At 44.7% G+C, this 13,667-nt stretch overlaps 1 protein-coding gene across 2 annotated transcripts in view; it reads right to left on the minus strand.

The window, feature by feature from the left end:
• Positions 1-10,306, minus strand: part of LOC119291696 (MADS-box transcription factor 47-like) — a 15,317-nt gene extending 5,011 nt beyond the window's left edge. For both annotated transcript variants that reach the window (XM_037570504.1, XM_037570505.1), the window contains exons 1-4: positions 10,168-10,306; positions 9,825-10,047; positions 5,059-5,140; positions 4,929-4,987 (exon numbers count right to left, since the gene is read on the minus strand). In XM_037570504.1, coding sequence (XP_037426401.1) covers positions 4,929-4,987; positions 5,059-5,140; positions 9,825-10,012 — 329 coding nt within the window. In that variant the 5' untranslated portion in view covers positions 10,013-10,047; positions 10,168-10,306. The remainder of the gene's footprint in view (positions 1-4,928; positions 4,988-5,058; positions 5,141-9,824; positions 10,048-10,167) is intronic.
• Positions 10,307-13,667: the final 3,361 nt, after the last annotated feature.

Below are 13,667 nucleotides of genomic sequence, written 5' to 3' on the forward strand. Positions count from 1 at the left end.
TAAAGAGCATCGCACCCTTTCGTCCCGGTTTGTGTCTCAAACCGAGACTAAAGGTCTAACCTTTAGTCCCGGTTTGTGTCGGGAACACCACCCTTTAGTCCAGTCCTGGTTCTGTCTCAAATCGGGACTAAAGGGTTCATTTGAACCGGGACTAATGCCTTTAGTCCCGGTTTGAGACACGAATCGGGACTAATGCCCCCATGGGTCCCGGTTCGTGACTGAACCGGGACTAATGGGCTTATCTGGCCCAAACGTATGCCCTGTTTTCTACTAGTGCAAGATTTCAAAGCTCAGGTCTCGTGTTTCAGAGTGTATAGCCTAACGCTGACTGAGATCATGCCTCCTCCTTCTAACAAAGAAGGTGCTGATTCTGCCCCTGAAGGAGGTGCTGGAGCCGGTGGTGCTGCAACCGCTGGAGATGGTGAAGGTCCTGGAGACGGTGGTGGCATTGTTGCTGCTTGAACCCTAGGACTATGTTTAAGTGTTGGAATTTGTGTGATGTTTAAGACTATGCTTAACTTTGTTTTGTGTCTCATGGGATTTGTTTCATGTTTTAAGTAGTACTATATGTGAACTCATGTGATATTTCATGGAATAGTATGCTAAGTGTTAAATAGTAATTTTATCTGAACTCAGTACCAAGTCTGGGTACAAAATGAAACAAATTAAACATCCCTAAAGATAAAAATGGAGGCGGGTCTTAAGGGGAAACCGCCTCCATGGCTGAGAGCATTAGAAGCGGCTAGTCATTGGAAACCGCTCATGGTACTCCATGCATTCGAGGCGGTTTCCAGCGGAAGGAGTATTAGCAACATAGGCTTTGAGGCAGTACAAGGAACTGCAGGCAGCCCATGTAACGAAACCGCCTCCAAAGCCCGTTTTGTAGTGGTATTCTCAGTCAACTAAATGTACCAGCTCTGGTCCATTGTGATGCACCAGTCAATAGTAAAGAATGTGGAACTTAATGTTCCTCTAGAACTTAAACTATTTCTTTGGTACCTTCGCAAAGGAATGACTTGAACGCAACCTCAAGAAACACAATTGTCAAAAAGGTAGGCAATGTTATTTCTATCACCAAGATGAAAGAATAAAACACCTTCACTTTCAATGCCACATTGCTCGAGTAGACATGCTAAAATGGAAAATCTTCTTTCTAAACCTTCCAACTGGCATTCAAAGCTAGAAGGGTATGATGGTACTCTGCCTTGTACTAGGGAAGAAGAAATGACTTAAGACCACAACTCACTGATCTTATTGTCTATGCCTTGTAAAGGTGGAGATAGATCATATATAGACTCCATGTTTCTCTACAATTCTGAACAAGATTTGTAAGGGGGCCCAATTGGAGAAAGGTTAATTATTCTTCTTGGATGTATGTCATTCAGGTGGCGCCTAAATTGTATCCATCTCGCAATATCACTTTTTTTTGTAATTGGTTATGAGCTACTAGAATCACCTACTTTGTCGGGTGACCAAGACACTCGGCGAAGGCCCAAAAAAAACTTGGCAACGCATTTTGTCGTGAACAGCTCTCGACAAAAGGCATACATCGTACACCCCTCAGGCAAATAGAACTTTTTCGAGAACTGTCTATCTGACACTTGACATAAACTTTGCCGAGAACCAAAGGCAGATTGTCGATTAAATAAAGTGACTTGATAGCTTCAAGATGGAGACGGCGGTTGCCATGTGGCAAATCTTTGCCGTGAGTGTTGTTAGACTATTAAGTCACGTACCGTGACATATCTTCTAATCCCCTAAATTGAGGAGAATCATTATTATTGTGATCTTCTTATGATTAGGATTGTAATATTTGTCTATATATTAACATGCAATGGAAAATCCCAAGTGTGAAAAATCTTGCTAAACGCTTTCATGGTATCAGAGCGAAACAATTCATAAAAAATATGTGAAATCATCAAGAATGACTAGAAAATATTTATTTCTAGAGGCACTCAAAATAGGTGAAGTCCAAAGATCACAATGAACTAACTCTACTCTCTCGCCGCCACGCACTATCTTCATATTCGCTTTGCCCCTCATACACATCCCAACAAAACGGTATAGCTAACCGCATTATTCGCATAGTCAATGACATCGTGCGCTCTATCTTATTTCAGGCTAGCTTACCACCACGTTTTTGAGTCGAAGAACTCCACACCGCCACTCACATCTGATACCGTCTTCCCACAAAAACCATCAGCTCCCCATCTCCCTACTTTTCCCTACACACCACCCATCCAAATTACTCATTGCTTCGCATCTTCGCATGCCTTTTCTATCCTAACACCGCTTCTACTATGCCACATAAACTGTCGCCGCGTTCGAGTGCCTGTGTCTTTCTCGGCTATTCATCTCACCATAAGGGGTATCGGTGCATGGATCTCACCACCCACCACATCATCATTTCTCGTCACGTTATTATGAGATGACTTTTCCCTTTGCCCCCCACAACCTCCCATCGCTAACACATATGATTTCCTCGACAACGACGACACCTTACTCGTTATCGCCCCCTCTTCCCAGGTGACCGCACATGCACCTCCATCGCCACGCCCCACCCTTGCTGCGCAATAATAACGATTCTCCTCAATTTAGGGGATTAGGTGATATGTCACGATACATGACATATTAGTCTAACGAGTGTAACACTCACTCTCGACAAAATCCAACGAGTAGGAGGCTCCCACGTTGACATTTGTCTGACAGCCGACCGCCCGCGTTCTACCTTTTGCCGAGAGGTGCTCTTAGCAAAGTCAACACATAGGAGGCCACCACGTGTCCACCTGGAGCTAAGCTGTCGGCAGACATACCCCAGATGTCATGGAGCCGTCAAGCGCAAGCAGACATGCCACATGTCACCATATTGCCGTGACCTTACTGTTTTGTTCTCGGCATATTTAACATCTGCCGAGTCTTTTTTCCATTCGCCGAGCTACGTTTAGCGGTGTCTCGGCAACGACATTTCTTTGCCGTGTTTTGCACTTTGCTGAGCAGGGCACTCGGCATAGAACACCTCTGCAGAGGGCCTGCTCGATGTATAAGTTTTTCCAGTAGTGATGTGACATTGGGGCAAAGCTTAGCTCTTGCATCTTGGTCTACACGGCGACGATGTGGTGGTCACTTTGGCTATGTAGTAATGATATTGTGTCGACAAAAGGAAAACACCCTCTCCTCTATAAGTTAGAGGATCTACAACCGGACCTCTCAAAGCCGCCTCATACGTCCGGGCGGGCTGCTCGGTCATGTTTTTTCGACCCACACAGATGCCTCAAACGAGCCTCAAATGTCCGGACTGACTGGCACCCCCATATCTAGCCCAAATATGGGGCAGATATGGGGTGGCCCGGGCACACCCGGGCGTGTCCCGGCCCACCACCGACCCCACGGATGTCCTCAAAAGACCCCATCGGCCTCGTCGGTCTGAAACCCTAGCTCACTCATTCTCCTCTCTCGCTCCATCCTCTCCTCTCCCCTCACCGATTCCGATCGAATCCGGCGCAATGTCCAGCTCCAACAACCGTTCCAACAACGAGGTGGATCCGGAGTATGAGCTTGCCCTCCGCATCGCCTTTGAGCGGTCCAAGGTGGAGACCAGGGGCAGCTCCGGGTCTGCAGCATCGCCGCAGCCGCCGCTGGCCCCTCCTGGCCCATGGTCAGCTTCGACAGGCGGCCAACACAATTGGTGCCTCACCTACGCCGTCCCCTCGCCCCGCTGGCTGCTGCTTCCCCACGCTATACCCTCGCCCCGCCGGTTGCTGCTCCCCCTCATGGGTAGCGGTGGGTTCTTGTGCCCGCCCCGCCCGCACGGATGCGCACGTCGAAGTCGGAGGCGCATGGCCCGCCGTGAGAGGCGGCAGGAAAGGGAGAGGGAGGCTGTGGAGAGCTTTGTCCAACACCGACGTGGGTTACCGGCGGAGCCCGATGAGGACCAACGACTCCTCGCATGGGTCTACCGTCGGTCGCTTACGACGGCGGAGACGGACGCTCGGCGGCTCCGTCGGAAGAACGCCAAGGCTCTATGGCTTGCCATCGAGCAGTCCGAGCAGAAGGCGTTGGAGAAGGCGAAGGAGGCGGCTCGGCTGGCCAAGCTCATGCGCCAACAGGACCGAGCCGTCCAGCGCCTCAAGGGCCTCGTCATCGTCGACTCCTCCTTCGACGACGACCACGACTCCTCATCCGACGAATCGGATGATCCTCCACCAGCCACTGATGGGTACAACTACGTCGGCGACCATAAGGGAAAAGGGTCGGCCCGGAAGTGGTCCGTCGTTTATGCGAACTTTGGTGGATCTTTTGGTGAAATATTATGCAATTTCTATATCCGGAGCTGATCTACGTACTTTGATCGACGTTACATGATATAATATGGATATAGGGGTTCGGATATGAGAGACACGGATGTGGACGACGCAATTTAAGAAGTGCCCGATCACTGTCCGCGGACGCGTCCACGGGTTTTTGAGGGCCCGGATTTGCAAAGTCCAGCTGTAGATGCTCTTATCTGCCAATATAAGCAATTATTGCTCCATTCGTGCAGTGTCTACTCATGGACTGGAGCAATGTGATTTACTTATGCGCTACGTGTGCATACAAAGCAAAGGCTAAGGATATCCGCAAAAAAAAAAAAAAAGCAAAGGCCAAGGAAACCTTTACCTAACATGGATAGCAGTATGGCTTATGGATCAATCCTCCATCACGTTAGGCGGATTTTTGTCTAATCTTTCTATTACTGTGTTGCTTCTTGGGCTGTGCACATCCTACCTATGTAGTCTGGGCGTGAATTATTTGCGCTTGTATTGCCTTATGCAACGTTTTGAGACAACGAAAGCTCCCTGTCTAAAATACGGTCCCAGCTTAGTGAATGTAGATATATTTTATTCAATTTATCACTAATGTTTTATGAAAGAAAAAGGGTATAAACTTACTGGAGCCAGAGGCTTGCTTCTGCAAGCTCGTCCCTTAGTCTTGCACAATTGCTGTCCTCCTACCATATAACAGAAATTAAATGAATACATGTATGCATATGTAAATCTATCTGGATGTATTTGAGCTTACATGCAAATCCAGCTGAGATGGCTCGTCTGCTTTCTTAAGTATCTTGGAATGAGAGTTATACCGATCAATAATCTGGTTCATGCTTCAGTAGAATAGAAAAATCAAATTAATCAGAGTGTAAAATGTAAAGGCTGGTTTTCTGCCCAACTTCTCTTTTGTGAAGATGCTACTACCAGAAATTTAGAGAATCCACAAAAGCAAGCATAATATTCAATCTGATCTAGTATTGTCTCAACTCTCAACTCTCATTTCTCTCCTTTTGTACTATCCGACCAATATTATTCTTTGATGTATTCTTAATATAGATGTTTCTAAATTTGATGTGATGGCAATATGATGATGAAAAATCTAGTAGGAACATTAGTAGAATCTCTTTCTGGTCGCATATCAAACATTCTAAAACGACTTGGAAAATAAAAGAAAAACATGGAACATCAGATACGTTTTTCACAAAAAGAACAGAGAACTGAAAGAGAGATCTAATTGCTCTCATTTCTTGTAGACAGTTAGAAGTGTTTTTTCCAAAGTAATACACAGATTTTTCAAGTGGGCCGTGAAGGAGAGAGAACATGGGTTGCACAAATAATCCATTTCAATTCGAAATTACCCATAGCCTTCTGTTTATCAATGTCATACTGTCGTTCTGTTAACTTTCATGTTAGTTCAAACGTTCTGCATGCATTTGACAAATGTATGAAATTGTTTTAAGTAAATAATGATAATGCCACTAATGCCCTTGATACAGGTGACTTGAAAGTTGAAATACGTCGCTAGTGATATAGATAATAATCACTAGGAGAGGTCAATGCGTTGGGCACGTGCACAACCACATGGAAACTTGGTGGCACTACGACAACAGAGTTGTAACTACCTGTGCATTGGGTCTTTGGGGATAGAGACGTTTGGTTCCTGGGTGTTTTCTATGAAAAATAAATAAATAGTAATAGAAAAGTAAAAAATTCTGAAAAGTTTTTCAAATAAAGTTGTCCTTCTATTGTGCCCGTGAAAAAAAGTTGCAAAGGAAGAACCCCCAATCTGTTTGTTTTGCCCTGAAGTCAGGGGGGGGGGGGGGGTTCTTTCATGAATAATTTAATGCTGGTGCAAAAATGTCAAGTTTATTCCAAAACAATTTTGGACTTTTTTGTTTTTTCCCTGTATATACACCCAAGAACCAAAGGACATTTCCCGGGTCTTTGGACCCTTTTTGACAGAGTGCTTTTATTAACTTAGAATGTAGCATCAAACGGATACAACCAGATTGAGCGACACCCGGCCTTTGCATGACACCAATGCTACAGTTGAGACAGTTGGAGTGAAATGAAACCAAAAAAACATGCTACAATATTCAGTATACCGAACTCAAGGGTTAGTGCATGTCGTTTTCGAGATGAACATTTTCTAGGATAAATTTTCTTCAGTATATTCACATAATGCTAATCACATTATCCATTCAACCGAGGATTTACTTTCTCTTTACATATCCTGTATAGTATAACTAAATAGGTGATCTTATTTTCCAATACATGCAATACCGCCACATCATCATCATCATCACCATCAATTTTTATTTTTTATTCTCTTCAGCAACAAATCATTCTACCAAGGCTAGCTAGAAGGTCACAAGACACTGGAAGCCACCCTCCATTTACTTCTAGGTTTGCTACCGTTCACATATGACGAGAATGTGAAGGATATGTGAAGGACCGGTTATTATTCTCATATATTCTATTTTATTCTCAGCAAATTTATTGCTTTAAATTCTCATAGCAGTGCGACAAATGTTATCTAGTTATTAAGGTCGATTTTTTTCTACAAAATAAAGAGCCAGAGCTCCTATGCGTTGCTTAAAATACCTCGTAAAAATATGTCAGCATATACTTTAAGACAAATCTAATAATGACATCTTAACAAAAATATCTGTGTAACTTTTTAAGGCCGGGTATCTTGTCCAAACTCATCTTAACAACAGAATACAAAATATAGTGGAGATTGGCTGTGTTCTTCATTAGATATTCAGGCGGATATAGCAAAGTGTTTTTTTTTTGTGTGTGGGGAAAGGTGATATCTCGATTAATTCAAAACAGGAACGTTACATACAATCTACATCACTTCTCTTTATTAGATGGTCGGGCGTGTACATATAGCCAGTGAAACATCTGCTTCTGAGATGCTTCTCAAATGAACGTTATATACACTGTAGTTTTCTATGCTTACATCAAACTGAAAAAGGTCCTATGAGATGGTTAATTATTGCTACCTCTGTTCCCAAATATAGGAAAATTTTGCAGTTTAAATTGAACCGACAAAACGTTTTATATCTAGGAACATAGGCAGTATTAAAGTTTGTCTATTAAATATCATTGCATCAACATTAGCCTAATGTGAAAAGATGGAAAAACTTTGGACTGATACTGGGATGAATTCCGATGCGCAATGCTGCCTTCTGACCACAGTACGTTATCTGTCCAGGCGTCATATATTTGATTGGACCGGTCAATCTTTTTAACCATTTTTGTCCAAGAGTCCTGGCCATTAATTCTACACGAATACACATGTAGCTTTAAACAAGCCATGCATGCATGCGTCCTGACAAATCATGTCATGCACAGACCAACTCGAGTCAGTGATATAGAGTACAGAACTACGTGCCACGAAAAGACAAGAAAAAACATACAAACACCTCATGAGCATTTATTTGTAGAATATACACCCAAGAAAACCATTCACTTTTATGTCATGCACAAGCATTTTCCCTGGAACTAACACTAATACTCCCTTCATTTTTAAATGGAAGACCACAAACTCAAATTATAGGTATCAACACGAAATTTAATGTCTGTTTTGTAAACCAACTTTTTTTATTGGGATCATTAATACGCTAAATGCATATAGGAAAACTAAGTGAATGAAATAGTTGACTGTCATTATGACTGCATGCATGCAAGTATTAACAGGTCACTATATGAGAAAATATCATTAATTTTGGCTCGATTACTATTGATGGCCTTGTATAAATGCAGAAAGTATATTTCATCATGGCCTTGTATAAGCAAAAAATGAAGGGAGTATTATTCTTTCCGGAAAAAAAACAATGATACTATTCTATTAAGTTGGAACGATTGTAACTTTAGCTATTGAATAAATTTTGCTGAAACACCACATTTGTTTCCAACATGTTCATCATGCCGCAGCACATCTCTGACCAGTCATAAGTCATAACTACTCTTACTTTACCATACGCGCGCATCTCTGACCAGCCATCAGTCATGAGCAATAATGATTTTGCAGAAAGGTCAGACTACTACGCATTTTGCTTCTATTCATTTTATGCATGGGATTAATTTACAACACAACTTATAGCCTTCATGCTATGCAAGTATGCATATTTAAGGAGACGTGCATTAGTTAACAGTATTTCCCATATACTCCATTTAAACTTACCAATTTGATCTTGTCACAAACGCATGTTTTCAACCTCTTCCACAATAATTTTTTTTAGCATTTGTAGGCCCAAAATTACATACCATAATCATCAAACTGCTCTACCTTGTCAAACGTTGTATTAATTCAGCATTTGTAATATCTCAAATTACATATCCTAGCTCTTAGTGTTCCCTTTTACTACATAAATTATTATTGAATAATTGTGACTGGAACAAGGCCAGCGATCTTCAGTTACCAACGTGTACTTATATGTTCCTGTCAATTCAAATAAAAAAGTCCGCTTAGTTTGGACATAAAGTCCTAGTTAAACTACACATTGATCTTTTAAAAAATGGTATTGGGTGTTTTGAAAGGGCATCTGTAAATTTTCCTTCAAAATTATTATTTTATTTATTTTGTTAGATACTATGTTGTCCAAAATGACAGCTTTTAAAACTGTGAAAGAGTCGTACGTGCTAATAAGCTGTATAATACATGTGGCCCGAGTTTGGAGTAGTTCTTATCTACTCCCTCCGTTCCAAAATAGCTGACTCAATTTTATACTAAAGTTAGTACAAAGTTGAGGCATCTATTTTGGAACGAAGGGAGTAGGAAAGATATGAAGTGGACATTAAATATTTTTTATCTGAACATATATTAACCTAGAACAACAGCAAGCATAACGAAAAAAAGGTAGAAAAAGTGACTTGTTGGTCCAAATACAATGCATAATAAAAAGTTGAGCATGAACAAACATTGCGTTTTTAAAAGGGGAGAAGACACATAGTTAATTTTACTGGTTAGGTGCACTACCAAAAGAAAGTCCTCCCTCTCTTTGTGATCTCTCCCACATGTCATAATAGAAGAACAGTGGCGAAACTTATATATTATAAACACCAAATCAAAGAAAATATTTTATTAAGCATTAGAGAATCTACACATGCTTTGACTGCTTTGACTCTACGAGTCATTGTTATAGGCACTGAGAAAAAGAGTCGAACATGCGAAAAGAAGCTCGAAATAAGTATATGTTGTACCAAAACACGGGTGATCTAACTAATTTGTAACACGAAAATTGAATTAGTAGCCCAGCACATCAAATATCAATCCGTGTACAAAAACTGTTATAGATAGTAAAAACCGATCTCAAAAAGTAGCGAAGAACCAAAACTTGGGACAAATGATTCCTCAAAAGAAAAGAAAGAAAATCTCAGGACTAATAAATGTATGTAATCGGTTAAGACACCAGATAAAACAATAAGCGAGTCAGATTGGAAGTGCATCCAAAAGCTAGCTGATCGATGAGAGATCAATTGATAGCTACGCACACATGAAGTATGTACCTGGAGCTGGCGAACTGGAAGAGCTTGCCGGTGGCGGAGAAGACGGCGAGGCCGACCTCGGCGTCGCATAGGATGGAGAGCTCCTCGGCCTTCTTGAAGAGGCCCCTCCGGCGCTTCGAGAAGGTGACCTGCCTCGCCGCCAGATTCTCGATCCTCCGTATCGCAATCCTCTCCCTCTTCCCCGCCATCCTCTCCCCCCTTGTTCCCCTCCCCACAGTCGCTGCTGCAGCAACAGAAAGAACCGAGGTAGGATGGAGGAAGAAGAAGCTAGCCAGCTAGGTAGAGGGAAACCCTAGCTAGCCAAGCCGAAGGCGAGAGAAACTCGGGAGGCGGAGAAGCTTACAGGTGTTGCAATAGATCTGCGGCGGGCGGCGTCGGTCGGGGGGTGGGAGGAGCTCCCTTTTTCCTCGCGCAAAGGACTACGGGCGGGGGCGAGCAACTTGGCTACTACTTATGGAAGAAATGCAGAGACGGAGCACCCCCGTACAGGAGCCGGGAGTAGTACTAGGACTAGGAGCGCAGCTGAGCTGAGCTAGCTAGCTGTCACTGGCGGCCGTGGTAGGGTAGCACACAGCCGTAGGGGGAGCAGTGGCTACTTTTCCGTGGCAAGGCTCGTGGGGGTGTCACAGGAATGGAGCCAGGTGTCTGCCACGAGCTGGTCAGGAAGTGACCGGCCCCCACCCCACACGCCATTGGTCCGCGGGTCACGTCGTCAGGTCAGGTCCGGTCCTCTCTCCCTCCCTCGATCCTCGCCTTTGCTCGCTCCTTGGCTTCCCCGGCGGTGCCCTCGCCTTGAATGAAAGGCCATTCCACTGTTCTTTCCGACTCCGAGCATGATACTTATCCTTCCGGCGGCTTTGCTTGCTTGCTTTTTTAACCCTCGGCCGGGGATACTGTTTTTGGGGTGTTTTGGTTTGTGGGGAGGAAGGGAACAGGAGTGTAGGGCGGTCCGGCGGGGGGACGGGTGGTGCCAACAACTGTTGGGGAGGACGACGATAGGCTGGACTGGAGTGTGGTGCCTGCAACGGTACAACGACGTACCTGCGCCTACCACCTGTCGAGGGGGCCGGGGACCGCAGGAGGGTACTGGTGCCGTGTTTTCGCATGAGCCGTGAGGACGCCTTGCGTTGCTTTTCGCCGGGTTGCTCATACGTCCACAACACAAAGTACAGCGATGGATAGCAACTTTGGATGTCTGCGTGTGTAAAACAGCATCTTAATTGACGATGTAAAAGCTGGTTTTAGGAGAAAGAAGGTTTTAGGCACAGATTTTTTTTTGCTATTGTTGTAACAGATGCCCTAAAAATTCAGCTCGCGTGCTCTCATAAGAGCATCTCTAACAGCCGCGCTTCGCGCCACGCGCTAAAAACTAGTATGCAGCGCGCGCTTCGGCTGGTTTAGCGCGGCCGCCAGCGCTGGCTCCAACAGCCGCGTTATAATGCAGCGTGCGCTCGCCGCTCCAGCAGCGCGCAAAAAATGCAGCGCGCGCGACTCGCGGGGCATTGCATATATGACATTTTGGACACAAAATGAGTTTGAAACATTCAAAATGCAATGAACATGACATATAAAATTTCACACAAACAAGTTGATGAATAAAAGTCGTTCATGCCCACAAGTTCAAAATCATGCCCACAAGTTCATCCAACCAAGTTCAAAATACAAACCAAGTTCAAGACACAAATGAAAGTCACATCAATCCTCTTCCTCGTCTTCGTCCTCATCTTTCGAAGATGATTCTTCCACCTCCGAAGACGAATCTTCCTTCCTCTCCTCATCACGCACCGCATCATGTGAAGCTCCGACGGTATTGGCAAGATCTTCAACGACATCTTCATGGGAATGTGTGTGAGGAGGCACATCGAAAGACATTCCGCCCATGGCGGCCGGAGGTGCACCCATGCCTCCCATGAGAGAAGCAAACTCATGCCTCCCATGGCGGCCATAGCGTCGGGGGTGCTCCAAAGCCTCCCATGCCTCCCATGGTGGCCGGAGGTGCACCCATGCCTCCCATGGCACCTAAACCGCTCATGGTACCTCCAAAGCCACCCATTCCACCCATGGCGTCAAGGCCACCGCCACCCATGGCGCCGAGGCCACCGTCACCCATGCCGCCAAGGCCACCGCCACCCATTGCGCGAATCATGGCTTTTTTTTTTGCATCAACACTTCTTCACGGGCAAGATTGACATATTCCTTTTGCGCTTCATTGAGGTTGGATGTGTCCAAGAAGAACAAGTGCTTCTCCCATTCCAACAATCTAGTTCGCTCCTCATTGCTCACCTTCCTCTCCTCCAAAGCCACCTTCCTCTCCTCTGCCGCCACCCTTCTCTCCTCGGCCGCCAACCTCCTCTCCTCGGCTGCGGCATCTTGGTTCCTTGCCATTTTCCTCACCTCGTTGGCTTCTTTTCTTGCCTTCACAATTGCTTCCATAGCATTTTTGAGCTCATCATCTCCTTTCCTCTTCTTCTTTTCGGTTTTGTCTTTCTTGCACCCATCCGGTCGTTTTGGCTTCGAGTATGAAACCGAATTGGGTGGGGGGCTTCACTTGATGCATCATCCTCCTCCTCCTCCTCATCATCATTCAACTCAATTGTTCGCTTGCGTTTGTTTCTCAAATGCAAATCATCCAAATCGTCACGCTTCTTCCATTTCTCATCATTCTTCAACACATCATATCAATGAGGCAAGGTAAAGACCCTTCCTTTCTTGATCTTCCCCTTCTTGGTTTTCCTCTCCTCTTCTTTGAACAAGTTTTGTGCAATGTTGTACTACAGAAAAACAAAACAATTTAGCACTTCGGACACCAAAAACAAGTATGATGAACATGTATGAAATGCCACTTACTCTATCATCCTCATTTGTGCCACTTGGATTAATCTTGTCAACTGCCTTTTGTGCGGCCGCCACTTTTGACAATCCGAGTTGATTGTCGACCATCGGGACCGAAGTGATCTCTCGGAGCGGTCAATTCCACTCACGTTGTGAGCATCAAAGTGTTCTTTCATTCGCCCCCAATAAGAATCTCTACTTTGATCACCTCCAACTGATGGATCCCTCGACACTTGCAACCAAGTATTGCATAGTAAGATGTCATCTTTGTTGGTGTAATTGCCCGCTCTTCCTTTCGGCGCGTCAACAATGCCCTCACCCTCCTCGTCCACCTCAAACTCATTGTCTTCGAAATGGATGTCATTGGTTTGAGACCAATGCGAATTGTTGGACCCAACACCCATAGTTGACATGTATGCATCATCGCTGGGACTACAAAGAACAATGCAAATAAGCTATCTATATGATGCATTGAAAAAATAGCAAGAAAATAAAAGTTGGAATTTTTTTTACCTTGGGGGCATTTCGTCAAACACGTGGTGCGCGTCGGCGGCCGGCTCAACGAGTGAGCTCGCCGGCGCTTCGGTAGCCGCCGCGCCCGTCAAACGCCCTGCAAGCTTCTTTCCCCTCGCCTTCGAGCTGTCGGAGCCGTCCGTCGCCCTTGTTCTTCTTCGCGGATGTCTTGCCCTTCTTCGGCCGCGCCGCATTAGGGAGCTTCGAGGGTGCGGCGGCGTGATACGTCCATTTTGCATCATGTTTTTATGTCAATATTTATTGCTTTATGGGCTGTTATTACACGTTATATCTCAATACTTATGGCTATTCTTTCTTATTTTACAAGGTTTACCATGAAGAGGGGGAATGCCGGCAGCTGGAATTCTGGCTGGAAAAGGAGCAAACGTTAGAAACCTATTCTACACAACCCCAAAAGTCCTGAAACTCCACGAAACAACCTTTTTGGAATTATTAAGAATTTCTGAGCGAAAGAAATACACCAGGGGGCCCACATCC

This window comes from Triticum dicoccoides, chromosome 4B (assembly GCF_002162155.2).
Source record: "Triticum dicoccoides isolate Atlit2015 ecotype Zavitan chromosome 4B, WEW_v2.0, whole genome shotgun sequence".
Taxonomy (NCBI): domain Eukaryota; kingdom Viridiplantae; phylum Streptophyta; class Magnoliopsida; order Poales; family Poaceae; genus Triticum; species Triticum dicoccoides.